Genomic DNA, 25810 nt, shown 5'->3' on the forward strand with positions numbered 1-25810 from the left:
GCCCTGAAAACACATTTATTCAGACTGGCCTATCGCCTCAACACATTAACCTAATCTATCCCTGTGTGGCACAGCCAAAAGTTTTACCATAACCAGGTTCCCCACACCATGTTCCCACATGCTTTATGCATCCATTAGCCCTCTGTGTCTGTACTGTTACACACTTAACATTATGGCTGGTCCAAGCAATCAGGGCAACTGTTACCACCCACCTTTGGTGTCTACCTCTTTCCTCATAGACTGTAAGCTTGCGAGCAGGGCCCTCATTCCTCTTGGTATCTGTTATGATCTATGTGATTATTGTCATGCTGTAATGTCTATCGTCTGTACAAATCCCCTCTGAAATGTAAAGTGCTGCGGAATATGTCAGCGCTATAGAAATAACATTATTATAGGGTGTGTGCACACGCTGCGGATTCTGCTGCGGTGTACAGCACCATAATATCCTATGGATATCAAAAACCGCAGTGCAGACGGTGCGGAATTTTCCGTGCGGATTTGCTGCGGTTTCTAAACCGCATAAAGAATTGACATGTCAATTCTTTCTGCGGATTCCGCTGCGGTTTACCATCTCCTCCATTGTAGAGATGATAAACCTCAGGGCAAAACCGCAGGCTAATCCGCAGGTAAAACCGTAGGTCTTTTGACCGGCAGATTTACCTGCGGATTTTACAAAATCCGCGCGGCCAAATCCGCAGAGCATTCCACAGCGTGTGCACGTAGCCTTATAGGGATGAAATTTCTCTTTTATTCAGTCACTTTGCATTTTGTTAATTGATAAAAATAGGCTCTTCACTTCTCCGCAGCATTGTTTCCCACCTGACTAAAGCGTGTGCACAATATTGAACTATATCTAGATATTTAATGCCTTGAAACTCCCGAACATTTCCACATTTCTAAACGTTACCTACCCCTACAAACTTCAATGCATTTGTGTTGGTATCACATAAAATCCCAATAAAAGTATTTGTGAAGTGGAAAGGAAATGATATATGGGGTGTATATATATATATTATAAAAAGTTATAAATCTGAAAATTGCAACATGCATTTGTATTCAGCTCCCTAAGTCAATACTTTGTAGAACCGCTTTTCATTGCAATTACTGCTGCAAGTCTTTTGTGATCTCTACCAGCTTTGCACATCTACAAGTGACATTTTGCCCCTTCTTTGCTGCACACACTCTCTTGAATGGAGGCGTCTGTGATCAGAAATGTATTAGTCTTGTCACAGATTCTCAATGGGATTTAGGTCTGGACTGCGACTGAGCCATTCACACACATGAGTATAAACCATCCATTGTAGCTCTGGCACTACACTCTGCTCCGTACACACACGGCTCCACGCCGTACATCTCGTACACCCCCGGCTCCGCTCCATACACCTCGTACACACACGGCTCCGCGCCGTACATCTCGTACACACACGGCTCTGCTCCGTACACCTCGTACACACGCTGCTCTGCTCCGTACACCTCGTACACACCTGGTTCCGCTCCATACACCTCGTACACACGCGGCTCCGCTCCGTACACCTCGTACACACACGGCTCCTCTCCGTACACCTTGTACACACACGGCTCCTCTCCGTACACCTTGTACACACACGGCTCCTCTCCGTACACCTTGTACACACACGGCTCCGCTCCGTACACCTTGTACACACGCGGCTCTGCTCCGTACACCTCATACACACGCGGCTCTGCCTCGTACACACGCGGCTTTGCTTCGTACACACGCGGCTCCGCTCCGTACACCTCGTACACACACGGCTCTGCTCCGTACACCTCGTACACACACGGCTCTGCTCCGTACACCTCGTACACACACGGCTCTGCTCCGTACACCTCGTACACACGCGGCTCTGCTCCGTACACCTCGTACACACGCGGCTCTGCTCCGTACACCTCGTACACACGCGGCTCTGCTCCGTACACCTCGTACACACGCGGCTCTGCTCCGTACACCTCGTACACACGCGGCTCCGCTCCGTACACCTCGTACACACGCGGCTCCGCTCCGTACACCTCGTACACACGCGGCTCCGCTCCGTACACCTCGTACACACGCGGCTCCGCTCCGTACACCTCGTACACACGCGGCTCCGCTCCGTACACCTCGTACACACGCGGCTCCGCTCCGTACACCTCGTACACACGCGGCTCCGCTCCGCACATCTCGTACACACGCGGCTCCGCTCCGTACACCTCGTACACACGCGGCTCCGCTCCGTACACCTCGTACACACGCGGCTCCGCTCCGTACACCTCGTACACACGCGGCTCCGCTCCGTACACCTCGTACACACGCGGCTCCGCTCCGTACACCTCGTACACACGCGGCTCCGCTCCGTACACCTCGTACACACGCGGCTCCGCTCCGTACACCTCGTACACACGCGGCTCCGCTCCGTACACCTCGTACACACGCGGCTCCGCTCCGTACACCTCGTCCACACGCGGCTCCGCTCCGTACACCTCGTCCACACGCGGCTCCGCTCCGTACACCTCGTCCACACGCGGCTCCGCTCCGTACACCTCGTCCACACGCGGCTCCGCTCCGTACACCTCGTCCACACGCGGCTCCGCTCCGTACACCTCGTCCACACGCGGCTCCGCTCCGTACACCTCGTCCACACGCGGCTCCGCTCCGTACACCTCGTACACACGCGGCTCCGCTCCGTACACCTCGTACACACACGGCTCCGCTCCGTACACCTCGTACACACACGGCTCCGCTCCGTACACCTCGTACACACACGGCTCCGCTCCGTACACCTCATTCACACACGGCTCCGCTCCGTACACCTCGTACACACACGGCTCCGCTCCGTACACCTCGTACACACACGGCTCCTCTCCGTACACCTCGTACACACACGGCTCCGCTCCGTACACCTCGTACACACACGGCTCCGCTCCGTACACCTCATTCACACACGGCTCCGCTCCGTACACCTCGTACACACACGGCTCCGCTCCGTACACCTCGTACACACACGGCTCCTCTCCGTACACCTCGTACACACACGGCTCCGCTCCGTACACCTCGTACACACACGGCTCCGCTCCGTACACCTCGTACACACACGGCTCCGCTCCGTACACCTCGTACACACACGGCTCCGCTCCGTACACCTCATTCACACACGGCTCCGCTCCGTACACCTCGTACACACACGGCTCCGCTCCGTACACCTCGTACACACACGGCTCCTCTCCGTACACCTCGTACACACACGGCTCCGCTCCGTACACCTCGTACACACACGGCTCCGCTCCGTACACCTCGTACACACACAGCTCTGCTCCGTACACCTCGTACACACACGGCTCCGCTCCGTACACCTCGTACACACGCGGCTCCGCTCCGTACACCTCATACACACACGGCTCTGCTACATCCCCCCTGTAAACCCCTCCTGACCCCCCACACAGAAACTTCCCCTCATCCAGCACCATGACAACCAGCACAGCAGAGTCCTGCATACACTGAGGCCCTGATCATGTGACCCCTGACTCCTCCCCTCCTGTGACCTCATCCCAGGTCCTGTGCGCACAGAGCAGCCATATATGTGGAGTGCGGCTCTGCAGGTGGAGGTAGGTGCTGGAGCCCCGTTATTTGGGGTCTTCTTCATTATTATTTTTGACCCCAGTTTAACCTGTTCCTGACCAGGTACATTTTTGTTTTCTTTCTCATATATGCAGTTTAAAGGCTGTTTTAGCTTTTTGTGTTCATGCTGTTATCAGTGGGGAATTATTGTGTCTGAGTGGATAGAGCTGTGTGAGGCCTTGTTTTTTACATGAAAAATCAAAAAACTGTCACATCCAAGCATGAATTAGGTGTGAGCAGGGGCCTACCTAGAGTCGCCAACTCTACAATCACACAAGGCAGCACGCTGCAGCGCCATAGCACGTAAAATGAAACATGAAAATTGAAATTCATTACTGCACTAGAAATATGAAAAACTGAGAATGCTTAGCGCATAAATTGGCCAAGTCATGCTTAGCCTGGCAGGCACGGTTTGTTTGCTTGTATATGAGCTGTTGACTCTAGGTAGGCCCCTGTATACATCTAGTTCATGTGTGGATGTGACAGTTTTTTGATTTTTCATGTAGAAAACAAGGCCTCACACAGCTCGATCGACTCAGACACAATAATTCAGCACTGATAACAGCATGAACACAAAAAGCTGTGTGTGACGGGGATCGCTGATCGTGCTCGATCGGCCTGGGCCATTTTTTGAAAGCTGGTCTCCCGCTGACCAGCGCGCATCGCTGCCGTGTGGCAGCGAGAGACCAGTGATCCGCGCTCCACCGTGGAACGCACAGCCCGGAAGTGACACGCGTGTCGACATCACTTCTGGGACACCGAACAACGTGCGCAGGAGGAGGAAGACCGGAGGGCTTGCAGGAGGCCTCCGGCGAGGGGGTCACTGGCCCGCTCTACCCCCGGAGGCGCGGGAGGTCCAGGAACGGTCCTTTAATCTACTGCAAGTTGGGAGACAGGAGCAGCTTTCTGCGGAGGAGGGAAGGCTTGACCGCCACTGCCTGGCTATCTGTTTAAAGGTATCACTGCAGTAACCAGCCACGCAGCATACCCCTTAACCTCTCCATGCCCCATGGGGGACAGGAAAAACACTGGCAAATGGAGGGTCTTTTAACCTCTTTGTGCTTCCTGTCCCCATTAGGGCGTGGAGACAACCTCCTATGCTGTCGTGGAAGGTGACTAGAGAAAAAGCAGATACGGCAAGTTAGGGCTAGTGATATACTTAGGGTCACTGTTAGGTTAAAGTTAGGGCTAGTGTTAGGCTACAGTTAGGGTTAGGATTGAGGCTAAAATTTGGGTTGGGATTAGGGTTAGGTGTGTGTTGGAGTTAGGGTTGGAATTAGAATTGGAGGGTTTCCACTGTTTAGGCACATCACGGGGTCTCCAAACGCGACATGGCGCCACCATTTATTGCAGCCAATTTTGCATTCAAAAAGTCAAACAGTGCTCCCTCATTCCGAGCCCCGACGTGTGCCCAAACAGTGGTTTACCCCAACATATGGGGTATGAGCGTACTCAGAGCAAACTGGACAACAACTTTTGTGAAAACAAAAAATTGTGGGCTAAAAATCATTTTTTGAGGAAAAAAAAATGATTTTTTATTTTCACAGCTCTGCGTTATAAACTTCTGTGAAGCACTTGGGGGTTCAAAGTGCTCACCACTAGAGATGAGCGACTTTGCCTTTTTTAGGGTCGAGTCGGGTTTCATGAAACCCGACTTTCTCAAAAGTCGAGTCGAACGAAATCGGCCGACTATCGGGAAAAGTCGAAGGTCCGACTGAAACACGAACCCCAATGCAAGTCAATGGGGAAGCAAAGTCGGCAGGGAGTGGAGGACAGTAAACACACCTACATGCCGGACCGCTTTTTTTTTTTAAAGTGCGCAAAATCTCTCTCTCGCCGCTGCACGTCATCTCGTTGCCCACAGTGTACATCCTTGCTTAGTGGCTGAAAAAAGTCACGTTCAAGCATTCTGGGAAATCCGACTTTGGCGCTCGTTTTGCCAACCGCATGGCCGACTTCACGCTGTGGTCGGGTTCCGGTCGGTGAAACCCGACTTTGCCATAACTCGGCGACTTATGAATCTGACAGGGCTGTGGAGTCGGTAAGCCAAACCTGCGACTCCGACTCCTCAATTTCCCTTACACCGACTCCGACTCCACGACTCCGACTCCCACATATATTGCCTATATTTAAGTGAAAAATGTATTGTAGTACAATGTTAACATCAGACATTTAATCATTTCTATGATACAATAATCAAGATATTTAGATAGAACATAATATTTATTGGAATACAACTTTAGAACACAAAAAACTGTAATAAATTGTAAATGTGTAATACACTATGTAATATCGATTACATGTGTATATATATATATATATATATATATATATATATATATATACAAATACTACACTATATATATATATATATATATATATATATATTTGTGTGTGTGTGTGTGTATATATATATATATATATATATATATAACACTATGTAATAAACTATGTAAGTGGCAAAAAACAGTTTTCAACAAAAACATACTAACTAACATTTGTGCAGTCTATGAATTTGTTCTCAGAAATAAAATTGCCTCCATCAGATCCTCCTTCATAGATGACCTCAAATCTGGCCTAATAATTTTAAGGCTAGAGAACAACCTCTCTACAGTAACTTGGGTTGGAGGCAAAGCCGTAACCACATGAGCAACATCTCTAACAATTTCCGGGTGTGAAGGAATTGCCTCATGCACAGTCAGTTTTTCTATTTCTTTGAGAGCAAGTGAAACATTTTGCTGAAATATGGTCAATCTGCTTGCTATAGGAGACAGAGTGAAATCTTTTTCCTTGCAGCAAGGCTTTGCCTGCTCCATGTCATCCAAATACTTGTCAAAGTCAAACTCCTCATCTGATGAGGATGAAGATATGGCAGCAGTAGCACTGTCAGGACCCGAGTCCTCTTGCGCCTGGCAGTCCTCCTGTAGGCCACTCTTCCTAACTGCTACCTCAGTTAGAGCTTCTTTTCCTTCAGTAAGCTGTTGATCATCAAGCAATATACGATGACTTGGGTCCACATAAACAGCTGCCAGAAAAATTTTATTTTCCAATAGCTGTGTCTCTCTCCGTTTCATTGAAGCAGAAATGCCATCTGCGATTAAACAACAAAATAGCAAGTTCTTCCACTCCCTCATGAAAATGCCAGGAGTTAAATCCTCAGCTTGTAATTTTTTAGTCACAGTAAATGGGTGATTAAGCAATTCCTTCAATTCAGCCACCTGTGTCCATTGACCTTCATTTAGGGTTACCTGAGGGTTCGCCATATCTATAAGAAACGGTTTTAGTTGATCAACAATTGCCCTTTTCCAGCACTTCTCTTCAAGATGGAATCAGTTTTAGGGGTTCTGGCGGCAATAACCAATTTCCTCACTTTTCCAATCAGATTTCCAGCATGTCCCTCTTGCAGACTATCTCTTATTGCCAGCTGCAGCGTGTGCACAACACTGCGCATGTGATGAATAGGAAAGTGTTTTGAAGTAGCTTCAACAAGATCATCTATTTCTACAGTATAATTTTGCTGTTCTTGTGTTGTAATATCTGTTTGTTCCTCAGTTACATGAATAGCACTGTGGCCTTCCATCTCAAACATACTGAATCCTAAATGTTCCTCTAGCTGTTGTTCATTACTCTCATTCATCAGTGTAATTGTACTTATCATGTTTGAAGCATTGTCCGTTACAATAGAAAGGACATGTTCTTTTTTGAGTTCATAATCTTGCAGAACTTTTTCCACTAAGGCCTGGAGAAACTGGCTGCTGTGATGAGCTTTAGTATCTTTTACTGCCAGTGTGTTGGTAACAATTTTTGTTGTCACAAACATATCAAACATTGATGCAAAAATAGTTCACTCTGTGATGTGTGCAGGCATCCATTTTAAGAAACATGAAGCGTCTTTTGAGAGTCTTTTTAAGATCTTCCTTTTGTTTAAGGGCTTCTTCAATCACTAATTTTCTAATACTTTCTCTTTCCAGAGAAACATCAAGTTTGGGGGCCATTTCTCCATTAAGAGCTGTAAAAGCTGGTCGTGCAAATAATGTTAATGGTACACTGTCCTTCACAACAAGCTGTATGAGCTGTCTTTTAGACATATCTGCTGTCATTGTTACAGTAACTTTGTCACTTACAAAATATCTTGTTGATGTTTGAGACGCTCTTTCCTCCTCCTTTGCCAGGCAGGAAGTGTTAGTCTGTGTGCTACCCGGCTTTCATTCTTTTTGGTACAGATAAGATATGGAGACAGAGCAGATTTCTAATCTGCTTTTGCTATTGAAAACATTATCTATGAGCTCAGAAACCTTTCAGGTGATGCGGTTTTTTAAAAATCTGATCGGCTTTTGCAGCTGAAAAACGTATCCACAAAAAACGCAGTAAAAACGCTGTGTGTGAATGTAGCCTTAGATCAGGAATAGAACAGCCATTTATAGGACATTTCATAACTTTCCCAAATTCCTATGAAAAAATATTCAGCACATTCTGCATTGAACTACTGTACCCAATTTATTATATATTTTAGGAGTCGGTCCATTTTATACCGACTCCGACTCCACCAAAATGAGCACCGACTCCACGACTCCGACTCCAAAGCCCTGGAATCTGGCCAACCTGTTTCGCTCAACTCTACTCACCACACATCTAGATAAGTTCCTTGGGGGGGTCTAGTTTCCAAAATGGGGTCACTTGTGGGGGGTTTCCACTGTTTAGGCACACAGGGGCTCTGCAAACATACATGACGCCCGCAGACCATTCCATCAAAGTCGGCATTTCAAAACATCACTACTTCCCTTCCGAGCCCCGACGTGTGCCCGAACAGTGGTTCCCCCCACATATGGGGTACCAGCGTACTCAGGACAAACTGGACAACAACGTTAGGGGTCCAATTTCTTCTGTTACCATTGTGAAAATAATAAATAGCGGGCTAAAAAAATATTTTTTTCGAGGGGAAAAAAAATATTTTTATTTTCACGGCTCAGCGTTATAAACTTCTGTGACGCACGTGGGTGCTCAAAGTGCTCACTATGCATCTAGATAAGTTCCTTGGGGGGTCTAGTTTCCAAAATGGGGTCACTTGTGGGGGAGCTCCAATGGTTAGGCACATCAGGGACTCTCCAAACACGACATGGCAACTGATAAATATTCCAGCATATTTTCAATTTAAAAAGTCAAATGGTGCTCCTTCCCTTCTGAGCCCTGCCGTGCGCCCAAACAGTGGTTTATGACCACATATGAGGTATCGGTGTACTCAGGAGAAATTGCCCAACAAATTTTAGGATCCATTTTATCCTGTTGCCCATGTGAAAATGAAAAAAATTGATGCTAAAAGAACATTTTTGTTGGAAAAATTAAAATGTCCATTTTTTCCTTCCACGTTGCTTTAGTTCCTGTGAAGCACCTGAAGGGTTGATAAACTTCTTGATTGTGGTTTTGAGCACCTTGAGGGGTGCAGTTTTTAGAATGGTGTCACTTTTGAGTATTTTCTGCCATATAGACCCCTCAAAGTGACTTCAAATGTGAGGTGGTCCCTAAAAAAATGGTTTTGTAAATTTTGTTGTAAAAATAAGAAATCGCTGGTCAACTTTTAACCCTTATAACTTCCTAACAAAAAAAAATTTGTTTCCAAAATTGTGCTGATGTAAAGTAGACATGTGGGAAATGTTATTTATTAACTATTTTGTGTCACATAACTCTCTAGTTTAACAAAATAAAAATTCAAAATTTGAAAATTGTCAAATCTTAAAAATTTTCTCCAAATTTCCATTTTATTCACAAATAAACGCAAAAATTAGTGACCTAAATTTACCACTAACATGAAGCTCAATATGTCACGAAAAAACAATCTCAGAATCGCTAGGATGCGTTGAAACATTCCTGAGTTATTACCTCATAAAGGGACACTGATCAGAATTGCAAAAAATGGCCTGGTCATTAAGGTCAAAATAGGCTGGGTCATGAAGGGGTTAATATCAGGTCTTCAGGGTCGAACGTAATCTCCCCAGTACCAAGTCAGGAGTGGGGGAAGGGTCCCTACTACAGACTCTTTATAGTAAAGAAACCTTCTGGAGATGCACGTATAATTATAAACCTGAAAGGCCTCAACTGGCATGTCACATACCGAAAGTTCAAAATGGAATCAGTAAAAACAGCAATTCCGCTAATAGGTCCCAATTTATAGCATGGTGGTTAAATCCCAGGAATCTCCAGAAGGGGTTGCCTGGCCTCAGTCACCCCTAATCACAGTAACCACAGACGCACGCCAGAGAGCTTGGGGGGGGTATAGTGCTGCACACCCCTTTTCAGGGTCTCTGCAGTCCAAGAATGGCTTCCTGATCATCCAGATCATCCAATGTCAGAGAACTAAAGGCGGTAGAAGAAACATATTTGGCAGCAAGCAGAGTGATTACGGGCCATCATGTCAGAGTGTACTCTGACAATGTCACCACGGTGGCTCACCTCAAACATCAGGGGAGCATGAAGTTCGACAATCTAAGGAGTATGTCAACCCGAATATTTTGCTGGGCTGAGAAACATCTCCTATCTTTGACGGCTATTCATCTGAAGGGATCCTCCAACCTGCAGGCAGATTTTCTGAGCTGGCGGGACATATGCCCGGCGGAATGAAGTCTGAACCGGAATGTTTTTGCTATGCTAGTATGCTAGTATCCAGATGGGGTCTACCAGACATCGACCTGTTCGCATCGGCTCAGAATTGACAGCTCAGCAATTACTTCTTCCTAAATTCAAGGGACAATTCCGGAGGGGTAGACGCATTTGCTTAGCAATCGAACTTTCAACTAGCGTATGCATTCCCCTCCCCTCAATCCCAATGCTAGCCAGGACCCTTCAAAAAATCAGGGAGGATTGCTTTCCTACCATCCTGGTGTCGCCAATGTGGCCGAAAAGAAGCTAGTACAGTCTATTAATCAATCTCCGGGTGGACGGTCCAATACAGCTACCTTCCATAGATCTTCTATCCCAGGGACCTATATGTCACCCAGATACCAGAAGACTGAAGTTAGCTGCCTGGCTTCTGAAGCCCAGGTACTACGTGCCAAGGGGCTGTCGGACAGAGAAAACCACTCTACAGATGTCCAGGAAACCAGTCACCAATGCAATATATAATAAAATATGGAAGAAATTTTCTTCCTGTTGCATGCCTAACCCACCAGACCCTTTTCACCCCAATATATCTCAAATTTTAGATTTTCTACAGAGAGGACTAGAGCTAGGCCTGAAACCTAGTACCTTAAAGGTTCAGTACTCGGCCCTTAGTTCCGTCTTTGACTGCGACTTAGCCAACGACCGTTGGGTTAAAAGATTCATGGTGTCAGCCCTCAGGAAATGTCGTAGGAGACAGCCTACAATTCCCCCATGGGACTTAAATATCGTACTTAAGGGCCTCACGCAACCCCCATTCGAGCCTCTGTCTGCGTGTACTACTCAGCTTCTTTCCTTTAAAGCAGCCTTTTTAGTAGCCATTACTACAGCGAGATGAGTGAGGGAGCTACAGGCTCTATCCATAAGAGAGCCTTACTTTACAATCAGAGATGACTGCCTAGTACTGCGACTTGATCCAACCTTCCTACCCAAGGTTGTTTCGGATTTCCACCACTCACAAGAAATAGTGCTTCCCTCCTTCTGACAAAATCCAAGAAATGCAGGGGAAAGAGAATTTTATACACTCTATGTTCGCCGAACAATCCTATACTACTTGGAACAGTCAAAATCATGGAGAATCGACTCAAACCTATTTATTAACCCTTCAGGGCGAAATAAAGGTAGGAAGGTGGCGGAGTACCATCGCAGGGTGGATCAGGAGAGCTATATCTGAATCATACCTAATTCAAAATATGACCCCTCCGGAGGGTGGTAGAGCTCATTCTACAAGATCTACCTCAACCTCCTGGGCAGAAAGAGCTGGCGCATCTACGGAGCAGATTTGTAAGGCCGCTACATGGTCTTCCATCCATACCTTTACAAAACACTATAGGCTGGACCTGCTGTCTAGCAGGGACCTAGCCTTCGACCGGAAGGTTCTCCAGGCCGTCGTCCCACCCTAGCTACAAAATAGGTTGGTATTCCTCCTATGCTGTCGTGGAAGGTGTCTAGAGAAAATAGAATTAGTCTTACCGGTAATTCGGTTTCAGGGAACCTTCCACGACAGTGCTAATTTCCCTCCCTGTGTTCCTTAGTTTAAATTCGGGGAGCTTAAAGATAACCGGTGCTATGGGATTCATTATAAGTAACTGGCAATCAGCGGGTGGGAGGGTCTATTAACCTCTCTGTGCTTCCTGTCCCCCATTAGGCCGTGTAGACAACCTCCTATGCTGTCGTGGAAGGTTCCTAGAAACCGATTTACAAGACCAAGTATATTTTTATATTTTTTTCTGACAAGATCGCTGACTGGCCACAAACTTTCCAGTGATCTCTCTCATTGGCTGCTGTGACACTGCCGTCATCAGGACCTGAACCAATCAGGTCTCGATGAGGTCGGGGGTCACAGGAAGCTTCGTGCACCGGAATCCCCACGTTATAAGATATGTGGGGGTCCCGGTGGGCATAAAACCGCTGACCGTAGATAAACGTCGGCGCTGCACAAAGCCCAGCAAGCGCTGACGTTTATCTACCATCGGTGATCGGGAAGTGGTTAATACCCGTTACTCAGGAGCAGAGCGTGTGGCTGCATAGAAATACATGCAGCCGCACGCTCCGCTCCTGAGTGCCGGCGGCAGTGCCGGGTATTAAGATGTGAGACTCGTCCGAGTTTTTCGCTTGTGTGATCCTGGCCTAAGAGAGGATTGGCATTGTTAGGTCCTGGTATACGAGAATCGCCTTACCATGGCTACCAGGTACACATGAATTGGCCAATTTACGCGCTAAGCATTCTCAATTTTTCATATTTCTAATGCAGTAATGCAATTCAATTTTCATGTTTTATTTTTACATGCTATAGCGCTGCAGTGTGCTGCCTTGTTTTTGTTTTTTACGTGATGACCTGACATTTTCATTGATATCATTTTAAGTTCCATATTAGAATAATTTTACATATCTGATCATTTTCTTACCAATCAGGTCCCTATAGTATTGAATCCTCTCTGTGAATTTCTTCTGTATAAGACAGCTTCCTATCAAAGATGGATATGGACAGGGACAAGATGGTGGAGAGGATATTACACCTCACCCTAGAGATCCTCTTCCGGCTTACTGGAGAGGTGAGAGATTCTGATGACATCACATTACATCATTCTTATCTATGGGAATAACAGATGGACAGAACTGGAGAGGTGAGGACTCTGGAAATGTCTGTAGTGAGAGTTATTCATGTGTCTCTCCATAACCAGGATTACACAGTAGTGAAGAAGACCTCTAGTGAGCGCTGTCAGGACCCTGTGTCTGAGGGATGGGGAAGACCACTGAGCCCAATCAGAGAACCTCCACCTCACCCCCTGATACATGAGAACATTAATGTCCAGAAGATCATAGAACTCACCTACAAGATGATTGAGCTGCTGACTGGAGAGGTGACACTGCTTGGAATACCGGGATATTATACAGTAACGCTATGAAGGGATCAGGGGATGACAGTGTCATTGATCCAGGGAGCTAGTCTGATTGCCGTATGTGGAGTCGGGAAGGAACCTTTTTCCCCAATTTGGAGCTTACTGTTTGCCACATGGGATTTTTTTGCCTTCCTCTGGATCAACATGTTAGGGCAGGATAGGATATGGGTTGACCTAGATGGACTTAGTCTTCCTTCAACTTTAATAACTATGTTACTATGTATTGTATGTGTCAGGTTCCTATAAGATGTCAGGATGTTGCTGTCTATTTCTCCATGGAGGAGTGGGAGTATTTAGAAGGACACAAAGATCCTTACAAAGACGTCATGATGGAGGTTCCCCAGCCCCTCACATCACCAGGTAATGGACAGGACTAAATACACATGGCCTATAATTATCTTTATGTAAAGAATGAATTCAGTCCCTGTATGTGTTTCCTCCAGATCTATCCAGTAAGAGGAGAACACCAGAGAGATGTCCCCGTCCTCTTCTTCCACAGGACTGTGGGCAAGAAGATCCCAATGTTCCTCACGATCATCAGGTAGATGGAGAGAAGGTGTCATGAGATCTCCCTTATGATGTGTAAATGGCTGTGAAGGTCTTGTGCTCAGTCTTGTTTTATCCACCAGTATTATATGTTTTATACTTGTGTAATGAGAACGGTGGAGATGGCGGATTACAGCTGATCATAGATGTGACTTTTCCATCTGTCATTGACTTTTACAATATTTGTTTCAGGGTGAAGATCTGACCCATATTAAAACTACAGAGTCATATGTGAGGGGCGATGAGTGGTGTAAAGAGGAGATTCCTATAGATAACCACCCAGGTGAGTAGTAATCACTAACTGCAGAGAAGTCACAGATTCTTCTTGTAATCTGCAATATACGGTATACATAAGATGCACTTTTCCCTCAAAATTTTTTTGGGGAAAATGGGGGTGCATCTTGTAACTCGAATATACCTTACCGGCCGCGGTTGAGCATGATCCCAGGGTCGCGGCTGGCGGAGGTAGGAGTGAGGTGATGCTGAGGGCCCTGGGTGTGGTTCCCTATGAACTGATGAGATTTTACATTATATGTGCCACTGTATCTATCTTCGTGTTCCATACTCATGGATCTGCATTGTCTGTTATGTTTTTGACAATCTATTTTAGGGTCTTCTGATATTTACTATCATGTTTTACTATGATGCATTTATTACATTGGTATAAGTCAGTAACATTTAGATCATAGGGGATTGTATATACCTTGCATTTATTATCTTTTGTACTGTAGCACTTTCTGACTGTGTATGTACCCTGAAGGGCATACCTTATGGTATGTTATCTGTCTTCAGCCTAGAATTTTGGGGGGGGGGGTTGTTATTGAAACCGAGACACCCCACTTTAATAACATTAATCTAAAAGTGACTTTATGATTCGCTAATGAGCAATTTTCTAGAAAGAGAGTGTTGACGTGTTTAATTTGGCATCTTAATGAGTTTCAATCTAAGTAAAAAAAACATCTATGTTTGTTAGTTAAAAAGAAACCTGTATAATTTCAAAGTAATAAAATTCAAAAATAATAAAATTGGGTTTTTATTCTTAGGAGATAACTATACTTGGAGCCCAGAAGGACATCAAATATCTTCCGATTTCAAGGCAGGTGGTCATGCAATCACACGTGATACATATGATGAGCACGCCATTATCCCATATATACTATCAGCTCTTCATATCAAAGACCTATTGTCTGATCCTTTCCAATTGGTATTATCTTCTGATTCATTGCAGATTGAAAAGCAAAATCACAGAGCTCATACAAATATTAAGCCATGTTCAAGTTTGGAATGTGAGAAATGCTTCAACCATGAATCCGATTCTGACACTCATCAGCGAGTTCACGCTGCGGAGAAGCCATATTCATGTTCAGAATGTGGGAAATACTTCGACCACGAATCCAATGTTGTTACACATCAGCGAATTCACTTAGCGGAGAAGCCATATTCGTGTTCAGAATGTGGGAAATGCTTCAACCGTGAATCCAATCTTGTTACACATCAGCGAATTCACTTAGCGGAGAAGCCATATTCGTGTTCAGAATGTGAGAAATGCTTCAACCATGAATCCGATTTTGTTAAACATCAGCGAAGTCACACACTGGAAAAGCCATATTCATGTTCGGAATGTGGAAAATGTTTTAATAGGAAATCATATCTTGTTGAGCATCAAAGAATTCATACAGGGGAGAAGCCATTTTCATGTTCTGAATGCGGGAAGGTATTTAACCAGAAGTCAGTTTTGGTTATGCATCAGAGAAGTCACACAGGAGAGAAGCCATTTTCATGCTTAGAATGTGGCAAATGTTTTACCAAGAAATCACATTTTGAAACACATCAGCGAGGTCACACAGGGGAGAAGCCATTTTCATGTTCTGAGTGTGGGAAATTTTTTAATCGAAAATCGGTTTTGATTACGCATCAGAGAAGTCACACAGGAGTGAAGCCGTATTCTTGTTCAGAATGTGGGAAATATTTTACACAGAAATCAAATCTTGCTATACATCAAAGAATTCACACAGGGGAGAAGCCATATTCATGTTCTGAATGTGGTAAATCTTATTCTCAAAAATCACATCTTAATAAACATCAGAGGAATCACAGAGGGAAGATACCTTTTTTTGTATAGTTCATGTGGAAACAGCTTCAACCACAACTGAGATCTAATTGTACATCAAAGATCTCAAGTGGAAAACGCCATCATTTCAAGAATGTGAGAAATCTTATGCACAAATCCCTCCCTAAAGCTAATAAACTAAACTATTCAATTTATTCTGGAAGAATAATACTTCTTTACAATTTGTTTTATGTGTGTGTGCTGTTATATTACAAGGTTGTTTAACCATTATTTATTAAAGTTTTCTAATTTAGGTTCACAGCTCTTTGTAGAGTTCTTTTCAATTAATGTTCAAAAAATTGCTGATTTTTTTCAGCCTATCGCAGTGTTTGTTGCTTTTTACTTCAACCCCTTCATGACCGGAGCTTTTTTCTTTTTTGCGTTTTCATTTTTTGCTCACCTTCTTCGAAAGAAGTTCTTTCTTGAGCCATAACTTTTTTTTTTTTTCCGTCAATATGGCCATGTGAGGGCTTGTTTTTTGCAGGACGAGTTGTACTTTAAAACGACACCATTGGTTTTAACATATGTACTGGAAAACGAGAAAAAAAATGTAATTGCGGTGAAATTGCAAAAAAAGCGCAATCCCACACTTGTTTTTTTGTTTTGGCTTTTTTATTAGGTTCAATAAATGCTAAAACTGAGCTGACATTATGATTCTCCAGGTCATTACGAGTACATCAACAAAAATGTCTAGTTTTTTTTTTTTATCTAAGGGGTGAAAACATTCCAAACTTTATTTAAAAAAAAAAAATTGCGCCATTTTCTGATACCCGTAGTGTCTCCATTTTTTGTGATCTCGGGTTGGGTGAGGGCTTACTTTTTGTGCACTGAGCTGACATTTTTATTGATTCCATTTTGGAATATATATGATCTTTTGATCGCCCGTTATTGCATTTTAATGCAATGTCGCAGCAACCAAAAATATGTAATTCTGGTGTGTTGACTTTTTTTCTCGCTACACTGTTTAGCGATCGATGCCAAATATGTGTGTGTTTCATTTTTTATTTTATTTTGAATGGGACGAAAGGGGGGTGATTTGAACTTTTATATTTTTTTTTTTTATATTTTTAAGAACTTTTTTTTTTTTTTTTTTTAAATTTTGGCATACTTCAATAGTCTTCATGGGAGACTAGAAGCTGCCATAACCTGATCGGCGCTGGTACATGCAGGCGATGACCAGATCGCCAGTATGTAACAGAATACCTTATTTGCTATGAGCGCCGACAACAGTGCGGTGCTCTTAGCAATCTGGCACTGACAACCATAGAGGTCTCCAGGTAACCTCTGGTAGTCATGCCAACCCACCGGTGACCTGCGATCATGGGATGAGGGTTACCGGTGGGCGGATTTACGGCCCGATAGCCAGAAGTGCAAGTTAAATGCAGCTGTCAGTTTGACAGTGGCATTTAAACAAGTTAATAGCCGCAGGTGGATTGCGATTCGACCCGCGGCTATTCCGGGCACATGTTGGCTGTTTAAAAACATGTCCCAGGAAAGATGTGGGTTCACCGCCGGAGCCCACATCAAAGGGTGGGAGTCCGACATCAGCATAAATTTACGCCCCATTTCGGAATGGGTCGATACGTTTTTGTTTTGTTTACATTTTCGCTTTTCTCTGGCTGACTTTCTAAATCCATAACTTTTTTATTTTCCTGCCAACAAGTCTTGTTTTTTGCAGGGTGAGTTATACTTTTAAACAGCACCATCCATTTTACCATGTGATAAACTGGAAAATGAAAAAAATTCCAAATTCTGTGAAACTGCAGGAAAAAATACAATTACACAATGTTTTTTTTTTTTTTTTTTTTGCAGGATTGTCTTAATGGCATTCATTGAAGTGTAAAAGTGAACTTCCGAAATGATTTGAAAAAATGCCATTGTCAATCTGATTATGGTGTTACCAAACTTGAATATTTGTTTTATTTGTGTTGAAAACAATTTGCTTATGTTGCCATTTTCTAAGACCCATAGCATTTTTGTTGTTTTAGTGGACTGAACTGTATGATGCTTGTTCTATACCATGGCGAATGGACATTTTTATTGACCCCATTTCGGTTAGATGTAACGTTTTAATCACTTTTTATAGCATTTTTTTGTGAAGTTGCAATGGCTAAAAAAAAAATCTTAATTCCACTGTATTCTTTTACTTTTGCTCTTTACGGTTTTTATTGATCAGGTCAATTGAGTTTATATTTTCATACTCCTCTTTTATGAACTCAGCAATACCAAATGTTTATTTTTCCAATATATATTTTTTATCTTTTTTTTTATTAAATGTTTAAAAGGGACAACAAATACCATATACAAATTGTCACGCAGACGATTTGCACCGCCCTACTCACAGTGGTCACCGTTCTGCTCCTGCCAGTATCGGGTCATCTCTCTGAGCTGCCTCTTGCAGCATTTCCAGCTCTGCTATATCCTACTGCTGCTGGTGAGTCTCAGCCTGGTTATAGGGTGGTAAGGCCAGACATTGCAGGAATTTAACCACTTGTGTCCTGCAGAGTATGGCTTTCCCAGCTTATTCCTAGGCAGCACAAGGTTTATTAGGCAGCACCTCCTAATGCTCCTTGCCTGAACGTAGGTTCCTATTTGCTTGTCTTTAGATCCTATTGGAGCATGTTTTTTCTGTCCCTCCTTTCATGGACCCGGCTTGTTTATCTGTCCTGTCTGACCTCTCTGGTGCTGACCTGGGCTATGTATTTTGAACCAGGGCTGCCTGCCCTGACCTCAGATTGTTTGACCACGTCTTTACCTTCATCCTCCTGTAACTTGTATCCCTACCTCGGATCCTATGGTAAGCTGCTGAAGACTTGGGGATTGCCCTGGATTGGTACCTGGTGACTACCTGCAGCCAAGCCTATCCTCACCATCAGTGGCTCTAGTAAATATTAGACTGTCACTTAGTTACATCCCTCAAGGGTAAACCCAGCTTGTGGTGCAGTGGGTCCACACCCACCCGCATTACAAAAATATTAACAGTTCTTTATATATCTAAACCTCAATTTAAGGAGCTGATTGAAGAAACCAGAACTCTAAATTTTCAGTAAAATAAACATAGGGGCCTTCCAAAACTCTTTCTTCAGTTTGGATAAAATACTTGATAAAAAAAAAAAAAAATACAAGTGTAGAAAAATGTGATTTGTCTTTTACAAAACCCTGGGAATTTCTTACAAGTTGTTTCAAATGGGAGAATAGAATAAATTTGGTCTACTTAATCTAAAGATAAATGAGAACTGTGATCTGAGGATTTTAAATATAAAAGGTGAACGTCCTTAAAAAAACAAACTAATTTACAGCCAACCAATCAGTGAACCAAAGATTTGACTGTCTAATTTACACATCTTTCTCACTTTCCTCCCCAGAAGTAATGGTAGACCTCAAAATAGTGTCTTCCTGGATTCTTTGTGGGAATTCTGTATCTCGCAAATGAGATTTTCTACCAATAAACAAGGAAATAATTGGGACTTTATATAAGTGCTTGCAATATGAGGTAATATACGTAAGCAAATTGTGACATATCTAAAATTGATCACTAATCGATATAAATTAACATCTGGTAGACTTAGCCCCCCACCCCATTCACCCCAACATCTTGGATTGTTTTAATTCAAACAAATTAAATGTTTTTGTTTTTTTCATTCCTGTCCCCAAATATCGATTTCTTAAAAGTATTGGTAAAGTCTGAGTAGCACACAGTGATTTGGGAAAAGCGTCCATTTGCACTGAATGGTTTTGTCTCGAAAACAATAATATAAAATGTTTCCAAGTTTTAAGCAATGGTATTATATTGGTAATAAGTATGGAATACACCAAGGTTACTTACCGGTAGCCGGTTTTTCCGGAGCCCATGATGGCACACATGAGAGAGGGGATCCGCCCAGCCAGGACAGGAACCCTACTGAAGATAAAAGGGGCAGTACCTCTCCCTTGCTTCAGTTGGTTTACAGAGCATGAGAGGCCCGCCGGATTAGTAACCATGGTAAAACTATCACCACATTATATCTTACTAAAAAAAAACACCCAAACTATAGTGCACACCAAAGGAGTGATAAGGGGGGGAATATACAGGTGCCGTCATGGGCTCCGGAAAAACCATCTACCGGTAAGTAACCTTGGTGTTTTCCCGTCTCCCATGACGGCACACATGAAACTTTTGTAGAATAAGACACCTTAGGGAGGGACCACCGCTTGCAGCACCCTTCTGCCAAAGGTTAGGTCAGTAGAGGAAGATAGATCAAGTCGGTAGTGCTTAAAAAAGGTCGAAGGTGAGGACCAAGTAGCGGCTTTACAAATCTGCTCAATCGATACCTCAGCCTTCTCTGCCCAGGAGGTAGCTACGGCTCGGGTGGAGTGAGCCTTGATGCCTTCTGGAACCAGAGCGCCACTTGCAGAGTAGGATAACATAATGGCCTCCCTGATCCATCTGGCAATGTTACTTTTGGCTACCCCGTACCCTTTTCTACTACCCTGAAAAGCTACAAACAGGTACTGATCTTTCCTCCACTGATTAGTTATTGACATATATTGTAATATGGCTCTCTTTACGTCCAATGTATGGAACTTTTGCTCCCCAGGGTTTCTAGGATTATTACAGAAAGATGGCAAGGAGATCTCTTGAGTCCTATGAAACTTTTGGACCACCTTGGGGAGATAGGCCGGGTCTGGTCGTAGAACCACTCTGTCATCCAAGACCTGCGTATATGGAGGGCATGTAGATAGAGCTTGTAGGTCGCTCACTCTATGGGCCAATGTTAAGGCTACCAATAATACAGTTTTAAGTGTGAGCAGTTTTGGTGACAGTTCTTGTAATGTTCGAAGGGATCTTTGGTTAAAGCCTCCAAGACTAGATTCAGGTCCCAGGGTGGTATCTTTGGGATAATAACCGGCCTCAATCTGCCACAGGACTTTATGAACCGGGACACCCATTATGGACCGGGCTGCTAGGTTGCAGTTATATAGGGCCCCCAGAGCTGAGACTTGGACTTTGAGGGTGTTAGTGGTTAACCCGAGTTGCAGCCCCGACTGAAGGAATTCTAGGATGGCTTCCACTGGCGCTACATCCCCTAAAGGTTCCCCCAGGAAGTCGAAGAACTTTTTCCACGTTCTACCATAGATTTGGGATGTTATAGGTTTCCTACTTTTCAACAGGGTGGAGACTAACCCTGGTGAGAATCCCTGGCGACTCAGTAGTGCCCTTTCAAAATCCAGGCTTCCAGATGGAAGCCCTCCACCTGAGTGTGGACCACTGGTCCCTGGGAGAGTAGGTCTGGAACCTCTGGTAAGATCCATGGATCTGTTACTGACATGAGTCCCAAAAGGGAGAACCAAGGTCTCCTCGGCCAAAACGGAGCTATAAGAATTATTCTCGCTCGATCCTCCCTGATTTTCCGGACTACTACGGGGATCATTGTTATCGGGGGGGAACGTATAGGCCAGGGAGAACTTCCAGGGTATTTGTAGGGCATTACTGCAAAGGGATTTTCTTTTGGATTCAGTGAGCAGAACTTCCTGACCCTTCTGTTGCGTGAGGTGGCGAACAGGTCTATTTCCGGTTTGCCCCAAGCCTGAACTATTTGTTGGAAAACTTGGGGGTTTAGGGACCATTCCCCCTGTCTTAGGTGCCTGCGACTCAGGAAGTCTGCTTGTGTGTTTTCGACACCCCTTATATGCAGTGCCGTGATGGACAACAGATGTTGTCCAGCTAACTGAAAAAGTAGATTTGATATATCCATGAGGCCCTGAGATCTCATTCCCCCCTGGTGGTTGATGTAAGCTACCACTGCACGATTGTCCGTCATGACTCGGGTGTGGCGGCCCCGGAGCAAGGGGAGAAAATGTTTCACGGCTTTCTCTACTGCCTATAGTTCTTTTACATTTGAACCGTGATCCTTTTCTAGCGAGGACCAGGTTCCCTGTATCGAGTGGGATCTCAGGTGTGCTCCCCACCCTGTGGCAATTGCGTCGGTTGTAATGATGTCCTCGACTGGTTTCTGCCACGGGGCACCGGCTGTTAGATGCTCTTCTACAGTCCACCAGAGTAGGGAGGCTCTTACCTCCATGGAGAGACATAGTTCGCCCTCTAAATGCCCTTTCAATTGTTTCTGCGCTGACAGAACTTCCCACTGCAGTTGTCTTAAGTGGTACTGTGCCCACGGTACCGTGGGTATGCATGATGTCAACGAGCCTAAAAGGGACATTGCGTTCCTCAGTGTCATAGCTGGCCTTTGAATTGCTGTGCGAGCTAGGCCCCTTATTTTGGTCACTTTGTTTTCTGGTAGGAGACAGCGCTGTCGCTCGGAGACCAGTATTAACCCTAGGAAGGATTGCACCTTTACTGGTGTTAGTCTCGACTTGTTTACTATCCATCCTAGCCTTATTAAAGTTGATATCACTTCCTTCACTTGGTGTGTGCAATGGGTCTCCGACCTCCCTATGACAAGAAAGTCGTCCAGTTATGGGACGATCACTATGTCCCGGGAACGAAGAAATGACATTACCTTGGCCATCACCTTGGTGAAGACTCTGGGGGCTGTAGACAGGCCGAACGGAAGAGCTGCGTATTGGTTGTGTTTGACCTGACCTTGGACATAGAGCGCTACTCTCAAGTACTTTTGATCCTCCCGATGGATTGGGATATGATAGTAGGCATCTTTTAAGTCTATCACTGCCATGAGACAGTGCTGGAAGAGGATTTTTGTGGCCGTATTGATTGACTCCGTTTTGAAGGAGCAATTGTCTACCCACTGATTGAGCCTCCTCAGATTGACTATGGTCCTCCAAGAGCCATTTGGTTTTTGTATTAAAAAGAGGGGGGAGTAGAACCCCCTTTCCTTCTTCTTGAACTGGGACCTCCTGTAGGACTCGTTTTTGCACTAGTCCCAAGACTTCCGTCTCCAGGCCAGTTGTTGCTCTTGGGCTTTCCTTTGGCGTGTCATTATAAAAGTTCACCTGGGCGGATGGGTGAATTTTATTTTTTAAACCGTCCTTCATTATGCTCAGGACCCATGTACTGGGGGGATATTTTGCCCAGGCGGAAAGGAAGAGAGAAAGTCCTCCCCCTACCTCCGACCTGATGTCATTGGGCAGATTTTTTGGAGGAAGTAGAGGGCCCTTTAAACATATAGCCCGATCCTCTCCTTTTAAAGTCCCAATTTTTCCTGTCTCCCGTGGGATGACCACTGCCACATGCTCCAAAATTTCCTCTAGTTTTTTCCCGAAGAGGAATTGGCCGTCACATGGAATGGAACACAGTCTATGTTTTGATGGCAAATCCCCCGGACACTCTTTAAGCCACAGGGCTCGCTTTGTCGCATTTGATAAGCTTGCCGCTCTAGCTGTTGACCTCCCGGCATCTGCTGAGGTATCTGCTAGGAAAGCCACTGCTCCATGTACCAGTGTCAGATTAGACAGTATTTCGTCCCTAGGAATTTTATCCCTGATCTGGTCCTCTATTTGTTGTAGCCAGACCATGAGGGCACGAGCGGTACAAGTACCAGCTATTGCTGGTTTTTATCCACCTGCCGATGCTTCCCGGATATGTTTCAGGAAACCATCTGCTTTTTTATCAAGCTGGTCTTTCAGCACGCCAGAGTCCTCTAATGGTAGAGATACCTTTTTTGAGGATTTGGCTATGGCACCATCAATCTTTGGGAAATTTTCCCAGGTTTCTGAGTCTTTTTGTTTAAATGGGTACCACCTTTTTGATGTAGAAGGTAAGGCACCCGACCTCTCAGGGTTTTCCCATTCCCTGTCAATTAAGGCCTTTATCTTATCATTTACCGGGAAGGTGCGTTTTTTCCCTTTCCTCCAGTCCTCCAAACATAACATCCTCCAATGATTTAGGAGTCTTTTCCTCCTTAAGGCCCATTGTAGACCTGACAGCTTTGACCAGCTTTTCCACGTCCTCTGTTTGGGAAACACGGATGGCCCCCTATATCGCTGTCTGAGGACTGAGTAGAGGAGGTGGAGGGGGACAGGGATTTTTCACGACCTTTTTGCACTAGCGAGGCCTCTGAATCCCTTTTGCAACTTCTTTTATTCGTCCTTTTAAGGGCTGCCTTTAGGGAGCCTTTCACCTCCTCTTGTATTATAGCCCTAAGGCTAGTCACCAAATCAGAGATTTCATCCCGTATGGCTTTGTTTTTACAGTCAGCGCAGAGATCTTTCTGCCACTGATCTGCCAGCGGGTCTCTGCATAGGGTGCATGCTATATTCTTTGTTTTTGCCGCTAGCAACCCCTAGTGATCAAACAGAAAAATGGAACCCCGTTACCATAAGGGTGACATTCACGTAGATCACTCACCACCGCTGTCAATCAAGGGTACCGATCTCAGATGCACTCGTGACGTTTTTTCTGGACGTCTGAGTCATGCCGGTCGTGTTTATAACTGCCGCTCCCACCACTTGAGCGGCTACTTCTGGTATGCTGGCGGCTTGGCACTGCATCTGGCAAGAGCTCTTGCTGCTGCTGCCGCTGCTCTTCTTGCCCCACTTCCATTGTGAAGTTTTGGGCATGAGTGCGTGGCGCCCCTGAGGGTTCAGTCGCCACAGAGGTACTGCACCTCCTCCTGAGGTGTGGTACCGCACCATTCAGGTAAGGTGGAGTAACAGTGCTGGGCAGGTTGACGCAGGAATAAGTGGAGGACACCAGGGCATGAGGATGAGATAACCTGGCTGACTCACGAACTGCGGCTGAAGCAGGAGGCGCTCTGGATGAAGAAATGGCAGCACGCCCCGGAGGGGCCACCATCAGCGGTACCCTAGTCACTGGTACCCGCCACTGCTGCACCGGACCTTCCCCAGGCAGACCCTGCGGAGCTCGCGGCTGCTGCAATTCCACTGGCAGCAACTATCCCCAGCCCTCCGCTGTCATCACCGCTGGGTGAGGCCTGCCAGGAAGAGTTGTCCGAGGGCCTGGGAGCCAAAGTGGAGGAAAAGGTAGAGCTCCCGCCTGGACATGGCGCGGCTGTGCAGGTCCCACCGGAGACCCCCGAGGATCCGGAGCCGCCAACCGTCCCACCATCGTCTCCAACCTTGAGTCCGGCTACGCCAGTGAACATTGTATGCCGCCGGAAGGCTCCAGGTATGATCGCTACCCCTCCCAACGGGTTAACCCCCAAGTTTTCATATAGTGAGGCCGGCATGCTTGAACTCCACATGGGACAATTAGATGAGCTATGCTCTCAATTCAGAAGCACTATGCTTACTGCAATGGGGAAGTGGAAGAGATCCCTGCTGAAGAGAGTGTGACTGGAGCAGGCACGCCCCATTCGACATCTTCTGATCCCAGTGGAGGAGTCTGAGCAGCTGATGGGTGTTACTATGCATCATGGGTTCCCTTTGCCACAAGTTCAGGACCCCCGCCTCAACCCTTACAAGCGCCCACAGATGCCAGTGACACCAGGCATCAGGCTGAAAATCAAGATTGGTACCAACTGAAATTGAGGAACCACATCCATTGGTACCCATTGCAACTTCTGCAGAATTTCAGGCAGCAATTGCACCAGCTGCCATCACCTCGTCCTATGGCAAACAGTCAACAGGAAAAGGTTGTCCAGAAATTCTCCCCTGGAAGCAGCAACCCAAGTCATCAGCTTCCAGTACCCCAGGAGGGGAACACCACTACTAAAGAACATTCCATAAATAACTTCTGTTACCCAGGAGGGTATTTGCACCATTGTGCCTGTTTTTCTATTTTCTATTTTTTTTTGTGGTTATCATGATGTTTTCCCTGTTGTTCCAGTTTTGTTGCCCAGTTTTATTGGCAGCGTTTTTCTTACTGAACTGTGGAGATCATGGACACTGAATGATCCGGAACTGTCATGTATATAGTTGCACCTCTTTAGGTGCCCTCTCACATAAGTCTTTTAGGAATAAGGACTACCTCACTAGGAATAAGGACATTTCAAGACATCTTGGCTGGATCAATGTCTATATTGCACTTATTAATAATGTTTAGCATTTTTGATAGAGAAAGTAAATAGTGAA

The 25810-nt window shown here is 45.2% G+C and overlaps 1 protein-coding gene across 1 annotated transcript in view; it reads left to right on the top strand.

The window, feature by feature from the left end:
• The first annotated feature begins 3603 nt into the window (after positions 1 to 3603).
• Positions 3604 to 25810, top strand: part of LOC141055956 (uncharacterized) — a 180068-nt gene continuing 157861 nt past the window's right edge. Inside the window, exons 1-9 of the mRNA XM_073552652.1 lie at positions 3604 to 3673; positions 12677 to 12816; positions 12946 to 13125; positions 13401 to 13524; positions 13608 to 13705; positions 13903 to 13993; positions 14754 to 14806; positions 14939 to 15826; positions 24626 to 24905. Of these exons, the coding sequence (XP_073408753.1) occupies positions 12739 to 12816; positions 12946 to 13125; positions 13401 to 13524; positions 13608 to 13705; positions 13903 to 13993; positions 14754 to 14806; positions 14939 to 15826; positions 24626 to 24905 (1792 nt within the window). The 5' untranslated portion in view covers positions 3604 to 3673; positions 12677 to 12738. The remainder of the gene's footprint in view (positions 3674 to 12676; positions 12817 to 12945; positions 13126 to 13400; positions 13525 to 13607; positions 13706 to 13902; positions 13994 to 14753; positions 14807 to 14938; positions 15827 to 24625; positions 24906 to 25810) is intronic.

Source organism: Dendrobates tinctorius, unplaced genomic scaffold (assembly GCF_039654945.1).
Source record: "Dendrobates tinctorius isolate UK_male_01 unplaced genomic scaffold, ASM3965494v1 ptg000192l, whole genome shotgun sequence".
NCBI lineage: Eukaryota > Metazoa > Chordata > Amphibia > Anura > Dendrobatidae > Dendrobates > Dendrobates tinctorius.